Source organism: Sapajus apella, unplaced genomic scaffold, assembly GCF_009761245.1.
Source record: "Sapajus apella isolate SASKATOON/1434 unplaced genomic scaffold, GSC_monkey_1.0 scaffold47, whole genome shotgun sequence".
Taxonomy (NCBI): Eukaryota; Metazoa; Chordata; class Mammalia; order Primates; family Cebidae; genus Sapajus; species Sapajus apella.
In genome coordinates this window covers 2214814-2237666 of record NW_022436987.1, presented here as the reverse complement: position 1 = coordinate 2237666, position 22853 = coordinate 2214814, and the positions used below count along the sequence as shown (strand labels likewise).

The 22853-nt window shown below is 37.8% G+C and overlaps 1 protein-coding gene and 1 pseudogene across 2 annotated transcripts; one reads left to right on the top strand and one right to left on the bottom strand.

Annotated features, from left to right (window-relative positions):
* LOC116525068 lies at window positions 1-1446 on the top strand (annotated as a pseudogene). The gene has a single exon (XR_004257567.1). The product of XR_004257567.1 is annotated as an elongation factor 1-alpha 1 pseudogene (transcript).
* An 18862-nt stretch (window positions 1447-20308) lies between these two features.
* LOC116525346 (olfactory receptor 10A5) lies at window positions 20309-21350 on the bottom strand. Its single transcript, XM_032241150.1, has one exon. The coding sequence runs from the start codon at window positions 21335-21337 to the stop codon at window positions 20372-20374; it is 966 nt and encodes a 321-aa protein (XP_032097041.1). The 5' UTR covers window positions 21338-21350; the 3' UTR covers window positions 20309-20371.
* Window positions 21351-22853: the final 1503 nt, after the last annotated feature.

Genomic DNA, 22853 nt, shown 5'->3' with positions numbered 1-22853 from the left:
TCGCAACGGGTTTGCCGCCAGAACATAGGTGTCATGAAAACTACCCCTAAAAGCCAAAATGGGAAAGGAAAAGACGCATATCAACATTGTCATCACTGGACATGTAGATTCCGGCAAGTCCATCACTACTGGCCACCTAATCTACAAATGTGGTGTCATCGACAAAAGAACCATTGAAAAATTTGAAAAGGAGGCTGCTGAGATGGGAAAGGGCTCCTTCAAGTATGCCTGGGTCTTGGATAAACTGAAAGCCAAGCGTGAACGTGGTATCACCATTGACATCTCCTTGTGGAAATTCGAGACCAGCAAGTACTACGTGACTATCATTGATGCCCCAGGACACAGAGACTTCATCAAAAACATGATTACAGGGACATCTCAGGCTGACTGTGCTGTCCTGCTTGTCGCTGCTGGTGTTGGTGAATTTGAAGCTGGTATCTCCAAGGACAGGCAGACCCGAGAGCATGCCCTCCTGGCTTACACACTAGGTGTGAAACAACTAATTGTTGGTGTTAACAAAATGGATTCCACTGAGCCACCCTACAGCCAGAAAATATATGAGGAAATCATTAAGGAAGTCAGCACTTACATTAACAAAATTGGCTACAACCCGACATAGTAGCATTTGTGCCAATTTCTGGTTGGAATGGTGACAACATGCTGGAGCCAAGTGCTAACATGCCTTGGTTCAAGGGTTGGAAAGTCACCCGTAAGGATGGCAACGCCAGTGGGACCACGCTGCTTGAGGCTCTGGACTGCATCCTACCAGCAACTCGTCCAACTGACAAGCCCTTGCGCCTGCCTCTCCAGGATGTCTATAAAATTGGTGGTATTGGTACTGTTCCTGTTGGCTGAGTGGAGACTGGTGTTCTCAAACCTGGTATGGTGGTCACCTTTGCTCCAGTCAACATTACAACTGAAGTGAAATCTGTTGAAATGCACCATGAAGCTTTGAGTGAAGCTCTTCCTGGGGACAATGTGGGCTTCAACGTCAAGAATGTGTCTGTCAAGGATGTTCATCGTGGCAACGTTGCTGGTGACAGCAAGAACGACCCACCAATGGAAGCCGCTGGCTTCACTGCTCAGGTGATTATCCTGAACCATCCAGGCCAAATCAGTGCTGGCTATGCCCCTGTACTAGATTGCCACACGGCTCACATTGCCGGCAAGTTTGCTGAGCTGAAGGAAAAGATTGATCGCCATTCTGGTAAAAAGCTGGAAGATGGCCCTAAATTCTTGAAGTCTGGTGATGCTGCCATCGTTGATATGGTTCCTGGCAAGCCCATGTGTGTTGAGAGCTTCTCAGACTATCCACCTCTGGGTCGCTTTGCTGTTTGTGATATGAGACAGACAGTTGCAGTGGGTGTCATCAAAGCAGTGGACAAGAGGGCTGCGGGAGCTGGCAAGGTCACCAAGTCTGCCCAGTAAGCTCAGAGGCTTAAATGAATATTATCCCTAATACCTGCCACCTCAGTCTTAATCAGTGGTAGAACGGTCTCAGAACTGTTTGTTTCAATTGGCCATTTAAGTTTAATAGTAAAAGACTGGTTAATGATAACAATGCATCATAAAACCCTCAGAAGGAAAGGAGAATGTTTTGTGTACCACTTTGGTTTTCTTTTTTGCTTGTGGCAGTTTTAAGTTATTAGTTTTTAAAATCAGTACTTTTTAATGGAAACAACTTGACCAAAAATTTGTCACAGAATTTTGAGACCCATTAAAAAAGTTTAATGAGAAAAAAAAAGAAAAAAATGGAAACTTTCTTACTAACATTGCAAGGCAAGCCAGCCCTTTGTCTTTCAGAATAAGTAAACAGAGAAAGTTATGGGAGATATGAAGACACAACACTTAGGTTAATGAGATGAAATCCAAGATACCAGAGCAATTGTTTTCCTTTTCAAAAAAAGAATCTGAAAGTACGTTGAAATGCATTGAATTGCCTTTATTACTTACTCTCAACAAAGCCCTATAAAAGATTGAATATTTAGGCCAGGCACAGTGGCTCATGTCTGTGATCCCAGTACTTTGGGAGGCCGAGGCAGTTGGATCACTTGAGGCCAGGAGTTTGAAAACAGCCTGGCCAACATGGCAAACCCCTGTTTCTTCTAAAATAACAAAAATTCGCTGGCAATGGTGGTACATGCCTGTAATCCCCAGCTATTCAGGAGGCTGAGGCATGAGAATTGCAAGAACTCAGGAGGCAGAGGTTGCAGTTAGCCAAGATTGCACCGCTGTATTCCAGCCTGGGCGACAGAAGGAGACTCTGTCTCAATAATAATAATAATAATAATAATAATAATTGAATACTGAATATGTACTCATGAAAATGACAGTATTGGGCCAGAAAAGACCACCTGAGGGACAAAACAAAGCCATGATTATTGAAGTTAAACCCTGTGGAGCAAAATGCCAGAAACTTAAGAAAACTGAGTTAGTCAGTTAGAATATAAGTTTGAAAAATTACACCCAAGTTACTGGTAAAAATTATGAAAACATAATAATTATAAGAAGAGTAATGAAGAAAAATACAAGAAATAAAATAACAGATATTCCACAATGACAAAGAACCAAGAGGGGTAGAAATAATATTCAAAGAAGTACCAGGGGAAGAATAAATATCTCTGATCTAATGGAAGAGATGACTTTCTGAACCAAAAGAATCACTAAGTCTGAAAAAAAATTTTTTAAATATTCACACAAACATGTTTTTATTTTAATGAAAGATTTCTTTAAAATTCTGAAAATAGAGAAAAGTTCTGGTAAGTAACCAAACTGGAAAATGATTAAAACAAAATAAAACAAAACAAAAATGCCCCCTACAAACCACAACTAAACAAAAAATAAAAAGCATTCACCATTAGGGAAATGCACATAATCTTATAAAGACCCCAGTGATATATCACTACACACATATCAGAATGGGTTAAAAAAAAAAAAAAAAAGTGACAATGCCAAATGCTGGTGAGGATTTGACTAATTGGATCATGCATACATTGCTGATGAAAATGTAAATGGTATCAGAGGTGTTCCATCTTTTGACTTCCCTGGGCCACATTGGAAGAAGAAGAATTGGCTGATAAGCTAAAACAAAACAAAACAAAAGTCTCAAAAAGAAAAATCTCATAATGGTTTAAGAAAGTTTCCAAATCTGTGTTGGCCCACATGCAAAGCCATCCTGGTCTGCATGTGACCCACAGAGTTGGACAAGCTTGGTATAGCCACTATAGAAAATAGTTTGACAGTTCTTTTAAAAAAACTAAGCATGCAACTGCCATATAACCAGCAATTGTACCTTTAGGTATTTATCCCTGAGAAACAAAGACTATGTTCAGACAAAAACATGAATATTCCTCAGTGCTGTATTCATAATAGCCTCAAATTGGCAAACACCCAGATGATGAAACAAATTGTGATGCATTTATACCTTGGTAAACTACTCAGCAATAAAGAGGATGATGCAATAATATGAATTTCCAGAGAATTCTGAGTGAAAAACACCAGAAACATATTTTATTATTTAAAATATTTATTATATTTTATCATTCCACTTACATAACATCCCTGTAATGACAAGATTATAGAAATGGAAAAGAGACTAGTGGTTGCCAGTGACTAATGAGAGGGTGGGGACAAGAGGGAAGTAGGTTTGGCTATCAAAGACCAAGGTTGGAGATTCTCCTAGCAATGGAATGTTCTGTATCTTGACTGTACTAATATCAATTTCCTGGTAGTGATATTGTACTATAGTTTTTTAAGATGATGTTACTTTTGGGAAGAACTGAGTAAAGACTGCATGAGACATCTCTGTATTATTTCCTACAAGTGCATGCAAATATCCAATGATCTCACAATAGAAAGTTAAAAGAAAGAGAGAAAGAATACAATTTACTCAAAGTAAAGATGATGTTTTAACAAGAAATTAAGGAGAATTAGTTTTTTTGAATAATCCTCTGCAATGAAGGGTCATTTGGATGTTTGCAAATACTTAGATCATTATATGATTTTGTTGACAGAAATGACTATGTCTCCTCTAAAACTCTCATATTTACTCACATAAAAAACTGATAAAGTGAATTTTCTAATGAATTTTTTAAATCTGCTAAATGTAGAGTTGCAATAAGTTTTGAACACATTTTTAAAACAATTAAAAGACAATGTCTTAATTTATTAAAAAATTATCTCAAGAAAAATAGAAATTTCCCAGCCATATTTCAACAAAATCTTTGTATATTTGTGGGTCAGAACTATTGAATCAGTGTGAATATTTAGTAAGCGTAGACAGTAATAACTTTCTTCCTTTTCTATTTTTTCTACATATTTATAGTTTTTTATAGCCATCAAAATAGAGTATTATTTTTGTGCCTAAATATTTTATAATTTTAAACATATATATAAATATATTGTACTCAGAACTAGATTTTCAAATTAATGTATTATAAAGTGTCAAGCCAAATTTAAAAAAAAATAGGACATTTTAAATCACATTCCTCTGAAATATTATTAATGCTAATATTTAATTTTATATAATTTAATCAGCATATTTTGTGAGGGCAAGTTATCTCCTTTTTGTAATAAAAATAATTTAAAATGTTTTGTTATATACTTACTGGCTCCTTTAAAATTTCCACTGGTGATATATATTTATAATATACATATTTTATAACCTAAATTAAAAACAAATAAAAAATAAATCAAGAGAGCAATAGACTTCTATGCAACACCAAATGACAGGACAATTTTAGATTGATTATGTGCATATTTTAGCTATATTTTAGCATACTTCTCTCAGCTTTATTTATAATGGAGTAACTGAAACAAATAATAAAGGACAATCTACGAATATAAAAATAGTAAACTGGCTAAAGAAATTCTGTTTTATCTGTGATACAATGCTATGCAGTAGTTTAAAAGTGTGTTGTAGACGAATATTAAGTGACATGACAAAATATTCAGTCTGTTTTGCTACACTGATAAAGTAGGCTACAAAATACAATGTTCAGTGTAAGTCATTCATTGTAAAATGAAAATATATGTTTATTTATAACAATTACAGTATTCCAACACTTTGTAAAATCCACCTGTTATTTAGATCCACAGTGTTTAGGCCATTGTTTATGTTCTTTCACTTTTACCAAAATAATTGTAATATTTTTAAATGAGGAAGAAAAAAGAATTTAAATACACACACACAGAGAGAGAGAGAGAGAGAGAGAGACAGAGAGAGAGAGAGAAAGCCTTCACTTCTATTTCTTTGTTAATACTTTAGTGGTATAATTATGAATGTTTCAAATTTCTTCCTTGTGTTTTATATTTTTTAAATTGTCCACAGTAAAAATGTATTGCTTTTTATTTAGAAGAGCAAATACTTGGATATTATTAAGAATAAAATACTGATAACACAAATCAACCCATAAACAAAAGGGAAATATAAATCATAAATTATGGAAAATATTTACAAAAACAGCAATTAAAAGTATTTTATACTTAATATATAATGAGCCACTTAACATCATTTTTAAAGGACACAAATGCCTACAAAGAAAAAGAAATAGAGGATACAAAAATTTAATTTACCAAGAAATGCCAATAGCCAATAAACATATAAAAGTTACTCTGTTTTTCTAGTGATAAAAATAAAAACTCAACATAGAGATTCAATTTTTAAATTAAATCCAAAATACTGAAAAATATAATATTCAGTGATAGTAAGGGATGGTGTAGTAGGCAATATCTTATTTTGTTTAAGGCTATTGAACTAGTATAAGTTCTCTAGAAATCCATTTGGCATAATTTTATGATGATCTTTTATATAATTTCTTTCTAGTTCATGCATTTTGATGGAAGAACCCCTTCTGGTACTAGAGATAAAGGCAATGATTTTATGTGTAAGTTTGTTCAGTGCTGACCTTTATAGCTACAAATTGAAAATGATCATTAATAGAATGAATGGCTCAATTATGAAGCATGTATTTAAGGAAATATCCTGTAATCTTTAAAGTCACTTCTCAAGAACATTTAATGCTGTCATATAATAATCACCATACAATATTAAATGAAAAACACAGCCTGTACACATGTGATATATTTACAATTTTTAAAATATATGCTATATAAAAAGACTGAAGGGCTATATGCAAAATGTAAAAGTGACTTATTTCAAGTGGTAAAAGGAGGGTATTTATGTTCTTATTTTTATTTTTCTGGATTTCCAAATTTTCTACAGTGAGCTATATTTGCTCTGCATTAGCAATAAAAACACTAAAAATGAAAAGGATGATGATAGTAATAATGATGAAGCTGGTAATATTCCCTGAGTATGTAATAGATTTATGCCTTGTGCTTTACAGTAATTCACTTTTTTCTCACAACTCTATGATTTAAGTGCCATTATTATCCTCTCCACATTAGAGATGAACAAGCAAATTTCAAACTGATATATAATTTTATGGTTAATAAGTTTTGTAATTATATGGGAAATAAATGGCAGAGCCTGAACTTAAAACATAATGAGAAAAATTTATAATAAAAAAATTGGGGTTTTCAACAAGCCATATGAAATTAACTTAAGCTACACCAGAAATGTCATCTTTGGTCTCCCGCATCCATCTCTCCTTCTTCTGCTTCGCTGTTGAGCTTTTTACTATTTACTGAACAGAGTTCTTTTTGTTTGCATCTGCCTTTGTATGTGACATCACTTCTGCCTGCAAACATCCCCTACTCTATCTGGCAGGCTCGTTGAAATCCTCAAAACTCGGCTCTATTACTTGATACTTTCAGATAGGATTAGTCATCTTCTCTATTTTCCTCTATCTTTTAAAAATATTTTAAAATTATTCAGATATTTCCACTGCCAATATATATCTCACTCTTTAGACTTCTTCATAGTATAAACTTAAACTGTCTTAGTCATCTTTTATATGAAGAAATCCAGTGTTTTTACAGAGTAAGCTATTTACAGTATACATGTTTTTGGACAACTGATTGTATAAAGGCTTACATGAATTCTACAAAGTTCATTCTTCTTGGAGTTTTTATTCACCATTAGAATGTTTGTTTTTCTCAATGACTGTTCTTTTTTTTTTTTTTTTTTGTCAGAACTGCACTTTCACTAGAAGCTTCATTTCATGACAGATGTGTAATATGTGGTGCTGGTGGAGAGGACTGGGGAGAAGGAGGGGTGGAAACACCTGCTGGGATTCCCAGAGAACTTCCGAAAACACTGGGAAAGAAAAGTTGGTGCCCTGTCTCCAGTATGGGAGAGGCATTGCAGAAGTTGGCAGCCCATGATCAGCTTACAGGGTTCTCTAGAATGGGGTGTCTAATCTTTTGGTTTCCCTGGTCCACACTGGAAGAAGAAAAACTGTCTTGGTCACACATAAAATGCACTAACATTAATGATAGCTTATGAGCAAAAAAAAAAAAAAAAAAAAAAAAAAAGCAAAAATGTTTTGCTTTTTTTAAGCATAATGTTTTAAGAAAGTTTACGAATTTGTGTTGGGCCACATTCAAAGCCATCCTGGGCCGCATGTGGCCCATGGACCACAGGTTAGACAATCTTGCTTTTGAACTTCCCCAGGAACATCCCTTTGCTAATCATCTGACTGTCCCAGGAACTGGAACTCACTCTTCTAGGCCTTCTATGACTAGAATTGTTGTAAAGTAGTAATTTGCCTGATGTTCTCCATCTCATAAATGTTCCACTGAGACAAGTCTTCCCTGTGTGTGTTAGACGAAAATCAAGACCTGAAGGGGGTATATGTCCTGTGAAGGTTGTAAGGCCTGGAAGCTTCCTGACTTAGAAAACTTTAGAGGACAGAATTAGAAAAAGCCTAGGTAATGTCAGTCTTTTTGTGAATTCAGATCTCACTTATCTTACGACATAGAATGGAGAAACTCACTCGCAGGGAGATAGGAGCTGATGAGATCTTCCAGTGTGGAAAGAGCAGTAGAATTAGATATCCACCAAACTCTGATCATATTTTGCACAGCTGAGTAACTGAACCTGGAGAGTGGCCCCTGGTAGATTCAGTCCTTGGTAAAAAGGCTTACCTGTGTCCAATAGGAACATCTGCCTTGTTCAGCTCTGCCTGACATCCATGCTTCATGCATATCCTTCATGCATGTAATCTAAGAGCTCTATTTTTGTATCAGCAAAGCCAAAAGAAGAACCAGGGAAGTCTTATGCCCTGTCCTGGCTGAGCTATTAATGGCTGGAGCTATAGCCAGCTCATCGCTGCTTTGTGTATCAGAGGCGAGCAAGTGCACTGTGAAGTTTGCCCATGCTCCCAGTCCTGGTTTTGGGAGAGTTGTTCCCACCTGTGCCTTTTTTGTCCTTGGGGCCAGTCGAAGGTATGACACTTGTATTTTTCCCCAGGTGTTTCTAGGCTCTTCTTTCCCTTCCTCAGGGGACCTGGTCTTTCTTGAATCTACCGTCCTTTGAGTATATAATGAATTTCAGATGCCAACAACATAAAATTCAAGAAAGAAAAACCAAACTCCAGGCTAAGGGAAGCAGCATTGTGTAGAGAAGCACTACAGGAGTTTGAAGTCAGAATACCCTAAATTTAATCTCAGCACTGGAACTCTCTGGCTTGTAATGTTTAGCAATTTTGTTAAACTTGCTGAGCTTCAGTTTTCACATTTCTTAAAGATAACAAATATTCTTACTTTACAGAGTTACTGTTATGATGAAATTAAATGGCTTATAGTAGTTAAACCTATCGCATGCTGAAATATTGCTTATTAAGTATCTACTAAATGTCAAACACTCTCCTAAGCTTAAGGTTATGAATTAAAAAACAAAAACAAAAACAGATTTGGTTTCTCTACTCATAAAGCTTACATTTTAATGGGAAAATTTAAACTATGGTTAAGTAAATTACAAGATAACAATTAAGAACATATGACTAATATGGCTGTTATTGAATCCAGAGGAAGAAATAAGAAACTGAATGGAAAGTAGGAGGCAGACATGTAGAATTTGGCATAAGAACTTTTGTTGTTATTATTTAGTCCTATGCTGGTCATTGGTAAGGAAAATGTACGGGACAGGATCCCCAGTCTCTTGGTTGTTCAGGTGAATTGAAGCTACCTAATTTTGAAATAGCTAGTGAACAGTACAAGATAGAGATAAAGTGATATTAAATTGATCCAGGCTTTTAAAAGTCACTTATTTTGGAGAAAGGAAAATTATCATTTTTAAATGTAGCACCACTGTTTAAAAAACTTTTATTTTAAATTCAGGGGTGTATGTCATGGGGGGGCTTCATACAGATTATTTTGTCACCCAAGTACTAATTCATTAGTTATTTTTTCCTGATTCTAACCCTCCTCACACCTTCCACCCGCAAGTAGGCCCCAGTGTCTATTGTTCCCCTCTTAATATCTATATGTTCTCATCATTTAGGCCCCACTGGTAAAATAAGAATATGTGGTATATTGTTGTCTGTTCCTGCATTAGTTTGCTAAGGATGATAGTCTCCAGCTCCATCCATTTTCTTGCAAAGGACATGACGTTTTTTTATGACTGCATAAATATTCCTTGGTATATATGTAACACATTTTCTTTATCCAATTTGCCATCAATGGGCATTTACATTGATTCCATGTCTTTGCTATTGTGAATGGTGTTACAATGAACATACATATGCACGTCTTTATGGTAGAGTGGTTTGTAATCCTTTGGGTATATACTCAGTAATGGGATTGCTAGGTCAAATGGTAGTTCTGTTTTTAGCTCTTTGAGAAATTGTCACTCTGCTTTCCACAATAGTTGAACTAATTTACACTCCTATTAACGTGTATAAGCATGCCCTTTTCTCCATAAACTTGCCAGCATCTGTTAATATTAGACTTTTTAATAATAGCCATTCTGACTGATATAAGATGATATCTCATTGTGGTGTTTATTTGCATTTATCTAATGATCTGAGCTTTTTTACATGTGCCTTTGAGCTGCATGTATGTCTTCTTTTGAAAAGTGTCTGTTCATATCCTTTGCCTACTTTTTAATGGCGTTCTTTGATTTTTACTTGTGTATTTATTTACATTCCTTCTAGATGCTAGATGTTAGACCTTTATCAGGTGAATAATTTGTGAATATTTTTCTCCCATTCTATAGGTTGTCTGTTTACTATATTGATACTTTTGCCAATGCAGCATATTTTACTTGCAAAATAATGTAAAAAAAATATTGATTCCATTAATAGGAGACTGATTCAAAGCCTGTGGATTTTTCATAGACTAGAATGGAATGCTATGTAACTGGGGATATATATTAATATTTATGTTAAAAATTAATGCAGACACGTAACACCCAGCTAGCTTTCTAATGCAATTTACCAATAAAAGGAACTAGTGTTCCCTGGAGAAATGGCTGATTCTAGGACTGAGGCAGGAAATAGGCAGGATGAGCCTGAAGACACTTGTAATGCAGAAAGTAAGAAAGTGATGGGGAAAAAAAAAAACAAAAAAACCCCACATTTTTGAGTATGTCAAAGGAACACAGAAACCACATGAAGAGCTCCCAGTAGCCAAAGCTGGAATTTTGAGCAACAAATAAGGTAGTATTGTATTATAAACCAAAACATAAAATAAATGTTCATGATTGTGTATGATATAAATAAATAATCGAGTAAAGAAATAAAAATGGGGAAAGCTCAACAAGTCTAGAAGAAATCAACATAATTTATGTAGTTACTTTGCCCATAAGGAGGTGAAGCATTACTCTCTACCTTTTGAGTGTGGGCTTAGCATGGTGACCTCTTTACAAAGAGTATGGTATGAAAAGGGGAGAAAAGAGTAACTGATATGGTTTGGCTGTGTCCCCGCCCAAATCTCATCTTGAATTCATGTTGTGGGAGGACCCCAGTGGGAGGTAACTGAATCATGGAGGCAAGTCTTTCCCATGCTGTTCTCGTGATAGTGAATTATTCTCATGAGAGCTAATGAGGAATTAGCCTGCACAAGCTCTCTCTCTTTGCCTGCTGCTATCCATGTAAGATGTGACTTGCTCTTCCTTGCCTTCTGCCATGATTGTGAGGCTTCCCCAGCCATGTGGAATTGTAAGTCCAATTAAACCTCTTTCTTTTGTAAATTGCCCAGTCTCAGGAATGTCTTTATCGGCAGTATGAACATGAAATAATGTAGTAAATTGGTACCAGTAGACCGGGGCATTGCTGAAAAGATACCTGAAAATGGGAAGTGACTTTGGAACTGAGTAACAGGCGGAGATTGAAACAGTTTGGAGGGTTCCGAAGAAGGTAGGAAAATGTGGAAAAGTTTGGAACTTCCTAGAGACTTGTTGAATGACTTTGACAAAAAATGCTGATAGTGATGTGAACAATAAGGTCCAAGATGAGGTGGTCTCGAAGATGAGCAACTTGTTGGGAACTGGAGCAAAGGTGACTCTTGTTATATTTTAGCAAAGAGACTGGCAGCAGTTTGCCCCTGGCCTAGAGATTTGTGGAACTTTGAAGCTGAGAGAGATGATTTAGGGTATCTGGTGGAAGAAATTTCTAAGCGGCAAAGCATTCAAGTGGTGACTTGGGTGCTGTTAAAAGCATTCGGTTTTTGTAAGGGAAGCAATTGAGACAATTGAAATATGAAATTTATAAGGGAAGCAGAGCATCCTTGCAAAGTTCAGAAAATTTGAACTGCACATTCAGAAAATTTGCAGCCTGACAATGTGATAGAAAAGAAAAACCCATTTTCTGAGGAGAAATTCAAGCTGGCTGTAGAAATTTCCATACGTAAAGAGGAACCAAATGTTAATCCATAAGACAATGGGGAAAATGTCTCCAGGGCATGTCAGAGGGCTTCATGGCAACCCCTTCTATCACAGGCCTAGAAAAAAATGTTTTCATGGGCTGGGTCCAGGGTCCCCATGCTGTGTGCAACCTAGGAACTCGGTGCCCTGCATCCCAGCTGCTCCAGCCATGGCTGAAAGAGGCCAATCTAGAGTTCGGATTGTGGTTTCAAAGTGTGCAGACTCCAAGCCTTGGCAGCTTCCACATGGTGTTGAGCCTACGAGTGCACAGAAATTAAGAACTGAGGTTTGGGAACTTTCACCTAGATTTCAGAAGACAAATGGAAATGGCTGGATGTCCAGGCAGAAGTTTCTCTGAGAAGATCCACTGGCTAGACTCATGGAAATGGCAGTAAAAATGGGTATTTAAGCAAGGTTGAGTCAAAAGATGTTGCCAAGGAGGAGTTAACAGGATTAGGAGACTGGTTGAACACTTCGTTGGTAGCACTTATCAGTGCAAAATTATAATATAGTAAAGCCTTTTCCATGGCACTGTCTTTTTGTCTATATCTGTGTATTTACTTTGTCTCACTTAAGGAGCCAGGAGCTTTTAGAGGGAAGCACCTTGTTCACTGTTGTACCTTCAGTATGAATATTCACTGATTAAATGAAAGAATATGTCCATGAAAGGTGGGATAAAAACAATAAATATGTAACAAGACATTTTTCTTTCACAATTTAGAGATTGGGAGAAAATTTTGTCTGGGAGCTTGTTATTTGACATGTGCCTTGATACCTAGGCAGAAATGTCTCTGAGACAATTGAAATATGAAACTCACTTCTCAGTGAGAGTGGAACAGGCCAAGGCTAGAGAAACAATTTTAGGACTATGCATTTCTTCAATCATTTATTGAGTACTTACTGTATGCCAGGTGCTAGACTAGGTGTCAGAAATACAAGCAAGAATGATGAACTACTCTTACTGTATCCTCTATGCTTATAAAGATACAATTGCAATGTCTTTAATGCTTAACAATTATATATACAAACTATCACATGTGTAAAAAGGAAAGTGAACTCAGATTTGCCTAGAGGAATCAGGGAGAGATTCACAAGAGAGAAAACACTAGAGTTGAATCTTAAATAATATGTAGGGATTAAGTTGGTATGGTGAGTATGGGGTGAGTAAAGATATAAAGATTTAATAGTAATGTCTACTTTCTGTTGAAGACATATTCTTTTCCAAGTAGATTGATTTAGTGAATAAAGAGATTTAATTAGAGAATAAAAAGTAACTTGTACATTTCTTTCAATTACCCCAAAGAAATAGTTTACAACATGGTGATTTGTCATCCTTTTATGTCTACTGGCCTCAAAGGTTTTTTTCCACTTATGACCTTCCTGAAGCCTCTTGGCTGCCCATATTACATTCCTTTACTTCCAAATATCTTTCTATATTCTTAGATCCTTTCTTTATGTTTTAGAGATTAAATATGCTATCTTAAACATGATATTGTGGAATCAGATAGACCTAGATTCAAATCCAAACTTTGACACCCATTACTTGTTACTTTGCCATGTTCTATACATCTTGTTAATACCTGTAAGGAGTAAATGATACTTTATTGACAAATATGTAGCTCATATTTAACATGTTACTTCCTCTCTTTGTTCACTGGGAAAAGGAGGGAACCTAATAATTTACTTGTGTTATGAGTGGTGCCTATTGAGAATATTACATAACTGATATACTACTTTGAACGTAAAAAATAACAAAGAATAGACAAAAATCATGAAGTTCCACAGGTGTAAGTGGTTGGCTGATATCATTTGATTAACACACCTGGTACCTCTGCTGTCACAGAACAGCTGGCCTTTTAACATCTTCATAGTAGGTTTCATTATTCTCATTTCATCTTTGCATTACATCCACAAGATATTTGCACTCAATTCACAGAAAAGGAAATAGAAGGATAGAAACACAGAGTAATTTTCATATCTGGTAAGTAGCAGACACACAATTTGAACTAAGGTTTTTTAGACTCCAAATTTTTGAGAGAAACAAAAAAGCACGTTTAGAGAAATTTAAAGTGCATAGTATAAAAGAAAATAAAATAATTCAGTATGATGAACTATTTTCATCATACCACATTCAACTGTAATGGATGGGGTCTGGTAAAAACTGAAATTTGAAAGAGAAACTAGAACTGAACTATAAGGAGGTTTGGATGACATGCTAGGAACAATAGTTTTACTCTTATTATTAGGGTGATTCATAAGGAATTTAAGCATGATTATGACAGATTGTCACATATGTGTTTAGAAAGAACTCTGGGTAGACTAAGGGCTGAATGGGAATGCAGTGTATGTGTAAATCTGCAGCATGACTGGAGGCAGGGAATACAATTAGGAGGCTATAACACTAATCCTAGTGGGAGATATAGGTCAATGCCCAAGTTCATCGCCAGAGGGGTCATGTGTTGGAATCCTATGAATGGAGGAGATGTCTAGGAGACAGTAAACAAGGAGGATAGAAGAGGCCAATAAATTAACTCCCAGGACAAATACAATTTAAAAATACTTGGAAAATAATCCAAAGAATCTGCACTTAGACATACATAGGGAATAGCAAGGAAATCCATAGTTATGGAAGGTTAGATGACAAAAGGTTTCAAAAGCAACATTCCATTTTCATAAGCATCCCAGAGAACTCGAAGAGCACTTGATTTCCTCATGAATCTCTCTAGACCAAGAGCTATTACAAGCCTGAGATCACTTGACTCTGTTGTCACTTCCTCCTACCAAGGCCTTGGTCCCTCAAGATGTCCTCTAGAATCATAGTCTCTGAAAGCTGGAAGCAACCCTGGAGACCTCAGAATACAAGCCTAAGAGCCTCTGCTAAGTTATTTCTCCTTCTAACGCAGCTACCCTTAGGCTCTGTAATCACTGACTTCTGTCTTCATTCTCCTCCATCCGTGAGGATGCTGACTAGCCAATCTAGTAATGAGCAGTCACAGGCTGTGACATAATTAAAAGGAGCTAATGAGGCACTCTGTTGTTCAGGGAGCAGAGTCTACTGAGGTTCCCAATGGCCTATCTTGTGGCCTGGAGGGAAAACTTAGGTGAATAGAAAGGATCAGATATGGGGGAGAGGGCTAATGATTCAGGCTGTAGAGCCATACCTTCAAATAAACTTATCTTGGTAAGCAGCCACCTCTGCAGCTCAAGTCCTGCTGGCCTGCAGGTAGACAGGAGTAGATGTGGTCCAGAGTAGCAGTGATGATTTTCCTCTGAGCTGTTAGCATGGGTGCTCTGCTGGCCTATTTTGATAAGGACTTGAATTTCTGAAGATTAAGAAGAGGGTTTCCAGGAACACATGGACACAGGGAGGGGAGCACTACACACTGGGGTCAGTTGGGGGAAAATAGGAGAGGGACAGTTGGGGGTGGGGAGCTCGGGAGAGACAGCGAGGGGAGAGATGCCAGATGCGGGTGATGGGGAGGAAGGCAGCAAATCACACTGCCACGTGTGTACCTATGCAACAATCTTGCATGTTCTTCACATGTACCCCAAAACCTAAAATGCAATAAAATAAATAAATGGGGAAAAAGAAAAGAAGAGGGTTTCTTTGCACTGAGTTTTGGTATTATATCTCTTAACTGCTCATTTACAGAAGTCTTTCTTCTCTATCTTACAGGTTGTGTCCCCTTACTGCCTACTTGCCATACGACTGCCAAAGTAATGTTTCCAAAATATGTATTGTTTTTTCATGCTGAAACACTTAAATTGATTTACATAGTTCACAAGATAGCATTAAACACTTCAGCATAAAGAACTTTCAAGATTTGATGCTTATCTACATCATCAAACTAATCCTTCTGTTCCTGGACCAAAATGAAGGTCAGGCTATTTCTCGTGGCCCAATAAGATAAGGAACTTATTGGGAACCGGAGCAAAGGTGACTCTTGCTATGCTTTAGCAAAGATCCTGGTGGCATTTTGCCCCTGCCCTACAGATTTGTGAAACTTTGATCTTAATGGAGATTATTTAGGGTATCTGGCAGAAGTAATTTCTAAGCAGCAAGGTATTCAAGAAGTTACAGAGTGTAAAACTTTGAAAAATTTGCAACTTGATCATGCAATAGAAAAGAAAACAATTTTCTGGGGGGAAATTCCAGCCAGCTGCAGAAATTTGCATAAGTAACAAGAAGCTGAATGTTAGTCACCAAGACAATGGGAAAAATGTCTCCAAGGCACATCAGAGATCTTGGTGGCAGCCCCTCCCACCATAGGCCTGGAGGCCTGCAAGGGAAAAATGGTTCCCTGGGCTCAGCCCAGGGCTCCTCTGTTCTGTGCAGTTTCAAGACTTGGTGCCCTGTATCCCAGCTGCTTCAGCTCCATCAAGGGCTAAAAGGGGCTAAGGTATAGCTTGGGCTGTTGCTCTAGAGGGTGCAAACCCCAAGCCTGGGTGGCTTCCACATGGTGTTGGGCCTGTGAGTACATAGAAGTCAAGAACTGAGGTTTGGAAACCTCCACCTATATTTCAGAGGATGTATGGAAATGCCTAGATGTCCAGGCAGAAGTTTACTGCAAGGGTGAAAAACCTCTAGTAGGGCAGAGCAAAGGGAAAATGTGGGGCTGGAGCCCCCACACAGTATTCCCACTGGGGCACTGCTAGTGGAGTTGTGAAAGACGGCCACCATCCTTCAGATCTCAGAATGGTAGATCCACCAACGGCTTGCACCATGCACCTAGAAAAGCTACAGACACTCAATGCCAGCCTGTGAAAGCAGCAGGGATGGGTACTGCACTGAAAAGCCACAAGGGTGGAGCTGCCCAAGACTGTGGGAGCCCACCCCTTGCATCTGTGTGACCAGAATGTGAGACATGGAGTCAAAGTAGATTATTTGGAGCTTTAAGATTTAATGGCTGCCCCCACCACCAGATTTAGACTTGCATGGGGCCTGTAGTCCTTTATCTTCACCAATTTCATACATTTGGAATGGGAGCATTTATCCAATACCTATATCCCACTGGCAATAACTAATTTGCTTTTGATTTTACAAGTTCATGGGCAGAAAGGACTTGCCTTGTCTCAGATGGGACTTTGGACTTGGACTTTTGAGTCAACGCTGAAATGAGTTAAGACTTGGGAGACTGTTAGGAAGGCATGATTGGTTTTGAAATGTAAGGACATGAGATTTGAGGGGGGCTGGGGTGGAATGATACAGTTATATGGTGTTCCCACCCAGATCTCATCTCGAATTGTAATCCCCAGGTGTTGAGGAGAGACCTGGTGGGAGGTTCCCCCAATGCTATTTTTATGACAGTGAGAGAGTTCTCATGAGATGTAATGGTTTTATAAATGGTGCTTTCCCTGGGCTTTTCTCTCTCTCTCTTCCCTGCCACCATGTAAGTCATGCCTGCTTCCTATTCCACCCTGATTGTAAGTTTCCCGAGGCCTCTCTAGCCATGTGGAACTGAGAGTCAATTAAAACTTTTTCCTCTATAAAACACCCAGTCTCAGGATGTTCCTGATAGCAGTATGAAAATTGACTAATACACTATTGCATGCAGGTTAAACTCCAAGCTCATTTGCATGCTCAAAAGGAATTCCTCTATGACCTCACCTATATCTACCTATCAAGCCATTTTTCACCTTTCTTTCCCATATTTACAACATTTCAGCAAAAATTGGTATTCTTGTACTTTCAAAATGCACCAAGTTCTTCTTCTCCTGACTTCTGTGATCTTTCTCAGCCTAGAATGCCATTTTCCTACCTCTTAACCTAGTTGCAATAATTAGCTTAAATATCATCATCTAAGGAACCTCTAAAATATTATTTTGATATTATTTGTGTTATCGTTCCTTTTTTCCCTCTAGGGCAATTTTCACAACTTTTAATTTTATAAATATAAAGTCATCTTTTAAAATACTACCCAGTACATCTAGAACTTGCTCAAAGCCAAATTTCAGAATGAATACCTTACCTTTTAAAGTTATTTATAAAATTTAGAGCAACCCAATTGGATGCATTGCAATTGTGTTGATATTTTTTGAAGATTCCTGTGAAGTTGCTAATTTTCTATTTGTCTCTTCATGGTAATAAGTACAGTATTGTTAACTTTCTGAAAACTTTAAAACCATTAAATTTTAAGTTTCTTACTGTTATCTAGACCTCCTAAGCATATTCTTATGAATATTGTAACTATATGTAAGAGTATATTGATGTTTCAATTTTTAGGAGAAATAACATATTTCTCAATAAATTGTTTGGACAATAAGGCTAGCTATTGGAGAAAAAGAAAAAAATCGTACCTCCTACCAGATAAATTTACATTGCAAAAAGATTTAAATATTAAACAATGAAAGTAAAGGAGAATTAATGGAAGTAATGAAAGAATATTTTTGTAGACCCAAGTATGACACCTAAGCCTAAGGAATAAAATATTACCATAAGCAAAGTTAAGAGAGAAATGACAATGTGTTAGGCTATTCTTGGGTGCCTATAAAGAAATAGATGATGCTGGGTAATTTACAAAGAAAAGGAATTTAATTGGCTGATGGCTCTGTAAGCTGTACAAGCATGGGGTGCTGGCACCTGCTCAGCTTCTGGAGAGGCCTCAGAGAGCTTTCACTCATGGTGGAAGGTGAAGCGGGAACAGGTACATCACCTGGCTGGAGCAGAAGCAAGAGATGGGTGGGAGGTGTCACACACTTTTAAACAACCAGATCTTGTGAGACTTACTCACTACCAAGAGGAAAGCACAAAGCCCTAAGGAATCCACCCCTGTGGGGAGCAGTATCCTGAGGCTGTACAAGGCAATGAGTCCCCTGTTCCTGGCCCCCAAAACCATTCCTCCCTCCTAGGCCTCTGGGCCTATGTTGAGAGTGGTTATCACAGAGGTATTTGAAATGCTTTCAAGACCTTTTACCCATTGTCTTGGTTATTAGCACTTGGCTTCATTTTTAGTTATGTAAACCTCTAGCAAATTGTTCCTCCAAAGCCTGCTTGGATTCTTCTAAAAATGGGCTTTCATTTTCTACCACATGAGCAGGCTATAAATTTTCCAAACTTTTATGCTCTGCTTCTCCTTGAAATATAAGTTCCAACTTTAAATAATTTATTTGCTCCCATATCTGACCATAGGTTGTTAGACACAGCCAGATCACATCTTGAACACTTTGCTGCTTAGAAATTTCCTCCACCAGATACCCTAAATTATCTCTTCAGTTCAAACTTCCACAGATCCCTAAGACATAAACAGAATGCAGCCAAGATCTTTGCTAAGGCATACACGTGTGACTTTTGTGCCAGATCCCAGTAAGTTTCTCATTTCCATGTGAGACCTTAGCAGCCTGGCCTTCACAATCTATATCACTATCAGCATTTTGGTCACCACCATTAAAGTAGTCTCTAAGGAGTTCCGAACTTTCCCTCATCTTTCTGTCTCTTTTGAGCACCCCCCACAAACTTTCCAACCTCTGACCATTACTCAATTCCAAAGTTGGTTCCATATTTTCAGGTATCTTGATAGCAATGCCCCACTCCCAGTACCAATTTTCTGTGTTAGGCCATTCTTGCATTGTTATAAAGAAATCACTGACAGTGGGTAATTTATAAAGAAAAAAGGATTTAATTGACTCATGGTTCTAATGGCTATAAAAGCATGACAATGGCATCTGCTTGGCTTCTGGGGAGGAATAACTTGAATCTTACTTTGCTTAACTGTAAAATGAATTTGCTGTTAGCAATTACCTCATCTAAATCCTTCATTGTTGATTATATTATTAACTTCTGATGGCAATGATTGTGCTTTATGGTATTTTGTATTTTCATATCAACAACATAAAAACTTTAAAGGCACTAAGAAAATATTGGAGTCAGCTAAGATCCACTGTAAGCCTTGTAAAAAGCAGCATATGATTGAAATTATGTTTCTGAATTTTGAAATTACTTCACCAAGGATTAGGAACATGGAAATGAATTTGCAAGAAACAATGGGAAATAGCTCATTCTGCCTGGGAAGAGTAGCCTAAGGAAGGAGTCTTTTAAGGTATTGGGCTTATAAAAAATTATGAATAGGGATTAGTGATCCTCTTTTCTCTATTCACACTAAATATCAATAAACATAAAAGCCAACACTTTCTTAGGGGCATGTAAAATGAAATGAAGAACAAGAATTATGTACTAGAAGTATTATAGTGTTTTTCTACTAAATGGTGTCAGAGTTGTCCAAACCGAGATGATGGCCAAGATGACATTTGACACTTGTCATTGTCTTGCATATTGTGTGTCCCTCAAGGTCACATTACAAGTAGTTTCATACTGTCCATAATATATGTCATATTTGTGCTCATTAGCAAAGCAAATATCTTCAATGGTTTGGCCAATTGCTCCAATAAGAAAAACACAGTATGTCTATGATGGGCAGGTAAAAGAATTTGGCAGATGATAATGACAGGCCTATGTCAACACTGTGCCCTCTTCTCTCCACAAAACTTTCCAATAGCCATTTCAATACCTGGCCTTCATTTCAATAGAGATGTGAAGAAAGGCAGACAGGTGTCCCAAACATGAAACTAATTGTCATTCAATAGAATTCAGCCTTACTTCCTAAAGGTCTATGGGATACAGTTTCTGAGGGCTAGGACCCTGTGGAAGGTTCTGCTGAGGGCATTCTTCACCTCACTATTTCTCAGGCTGTAGATAATGGGGTTCAACATGGGAGTCACAACAGTGTAGAACAATGATAACAGTTTCTTGCTGTCAGGAGAATTATTTGATTTAGGCCGGAAGTAGGTGAGACTAGAAGATATATAGAAAAGTGAGACAACAAGGAGGTGTGAGGAACACGTAGAGAAGGCTTTATGCTTCCCTTTAGCTGATGGGATCTTGAGGATGGCAGCAGCAATGTGAGTGTAGGAACACAAGATCAGCAAGCAAGGGACCATGACCACCAGAATGGTTCCAACGATGGCATAGATCTCAAACAGTGCTGTGTCTGCACAGACCAGCCTCAGCACAGGTGGGCTGTCACAGAAGAAGTGGTTCACCTTGTTGGTGCCACAGAATGGAAAGCTGAAGAGCCACGTGGTCTGCACAGTAGCTACAGGAAAGCCTGGGAACCAGGAGGCAGCAGCCAGTTTGGCACGTGTCCTTTGGTTCATGATGACTGGGTAGTGCAAAGGACTGCAGATGGCCACATAGCGGTCATATGCCATGGTGGCCAGGAGGAAGCATTCAGCCACCCCAAAGAAGAAGAAGAAGTACATCTGAGTGGCACAGCCAAGGAAGGAGATGGTTGTGTCCTGGGCAAGTAGGGTCCCCAGCATTTTGGGCACAATGACTAGGTTGAAGCCAATCTCCAGGAAAGACAAGTTTCTGAGGAAGAAGTACATGGGGCTGTGTAGCATAGGGTCAGCTAGGGTAACCAGAATGATGAGGCTGTTTCCCATCAAGGTGACCAGGTAGATGGTTAGAAATGTCAGGAAGAGCAATGACTGTATTTCAGTAGGCAGGGAAGAGAAGCTTATGAGGATAAACTCACTTATTCTTGTCCAGTTCCCCATAGCCATAAGTATGGGCATAAATCCCCAACTGTGGTCCTGGAGAGAGACTCTTGATTGGAAGTCAGATACTCAATCTGTTTTTCAGACGTTCTCTTAATGTCAGGGATAGAGACAAGATCAGCACCTCAGCTGGAAGAGGAAGGGTCTTTTCTTGGCTAAGAAAAAAGACACAATAAAGAGCCTTTAGTCAGAGCCTAAGCACTGAAATGAGCAATATGTCACCTTTCTCCTCTCTTTTATGTTCTATTATCTTGTTAGTATTTTTACTAAAACAAACCTGATCTTGTTCACACACACTCATTTTCTTCTGCACACTTAACACTTTTGTAACAGGGTTAAGTGAAAGGGATCCTGAGGCAATGGAGTGAAGTAAGATGAAAAAGATGAAGAAGAAAGATGAAAAGATAAAAGATAAAGTAAGTAGAAAGTTTCCATTTGTACCTGTTACATATCAGCCTTCAGCAAAGACACATTGTTTTCATCTTCATCTGCTGTCAAAACTATTACTTACCTTTCTGCATCCATTTAGGGACTCCAGTTCCAAAACACTTGAGAGAGTATGCAGTAAAAAAACGTGTATTGTATCATATTTTATTTTTAAACTATTCAAAGTAGAAAAAAAAATAGAGGTGAAGGGATGAAAAAATAGAGGTGAAGGGATGAGTCAGAATAATGTTTACAGTGTGTGGTTTTTTTGTTTTTTTTGAGATGGAGTTTCACTTTTGTGACCCAGGCCGGAGTGCAAGGGCGCGATCTCGGCTCACCACAACCTCCGCCTCCTGGGTTCAAGCAATTCTCCTGCCTCAGTCTCCTGAGTAGCTGGGACTACAGGTGTGTGCCACCATGCACAGTTAATTTTTGTATTTTTGGTAGAGATGGGTTTTCACCATGTTGACCAGGATGGTCTCGATCTCTTGACCTCGTTATCCACCCTCCTCAGCCTCCCAAAGTGCTGGGATTATAGGCGTGGGCCACCGCGCCCGGCAGTGTGTGGTTGTTTTAATGCACTTTCTGCATGCATTTAGGGACTCTAGTTCCAAAACAATTGACAGGATATGCTGTAAAAAACATGAATTGTATCATATTTTATTTTAAAGTTATTCAAAGTAGAGATAATAGAGGTGAAAGCATGAGTGAGAATAATGTTTACAGAGTGTGGTTGTTTTAATGCAGTTTCCCCCTTACTCAATGTGAGAATTGTAGACTACTTCAAATCACATGATACTTATTTTTTCTTGCCAAATCAGACTATGGGAAACAATGTTATCAGTTTCCTCTTTGGTCCAGCATATCTATAATTGACAATTGATTCTTAGTACCTGCATAATCCACTGACTCTCAAAATTAAGATCTGAGAGGAACATTATGCTACAACTCTGTGGAAAGCGAGTGTGTCCAAGGAGATTCTGAGTACTTCTCTTTCAAGAACAGGAAAATTGGAAAAAAACAAAACAGATTCCCACAAAAAAATCTGTAAAAAATATAAGAAACATTTGAGTGAAATTTCAAAGGAAAACATTCATGAATAAAAAGT

Coding starts and splice junctions, on each gene's coding strand:
- LOC116525346 (XM_032241150.1), bottom strand. CDS start 21,337: ATGCCCATACTTATGGCTATGGGGAACTGGACAAGAATAAGTGAGTTT.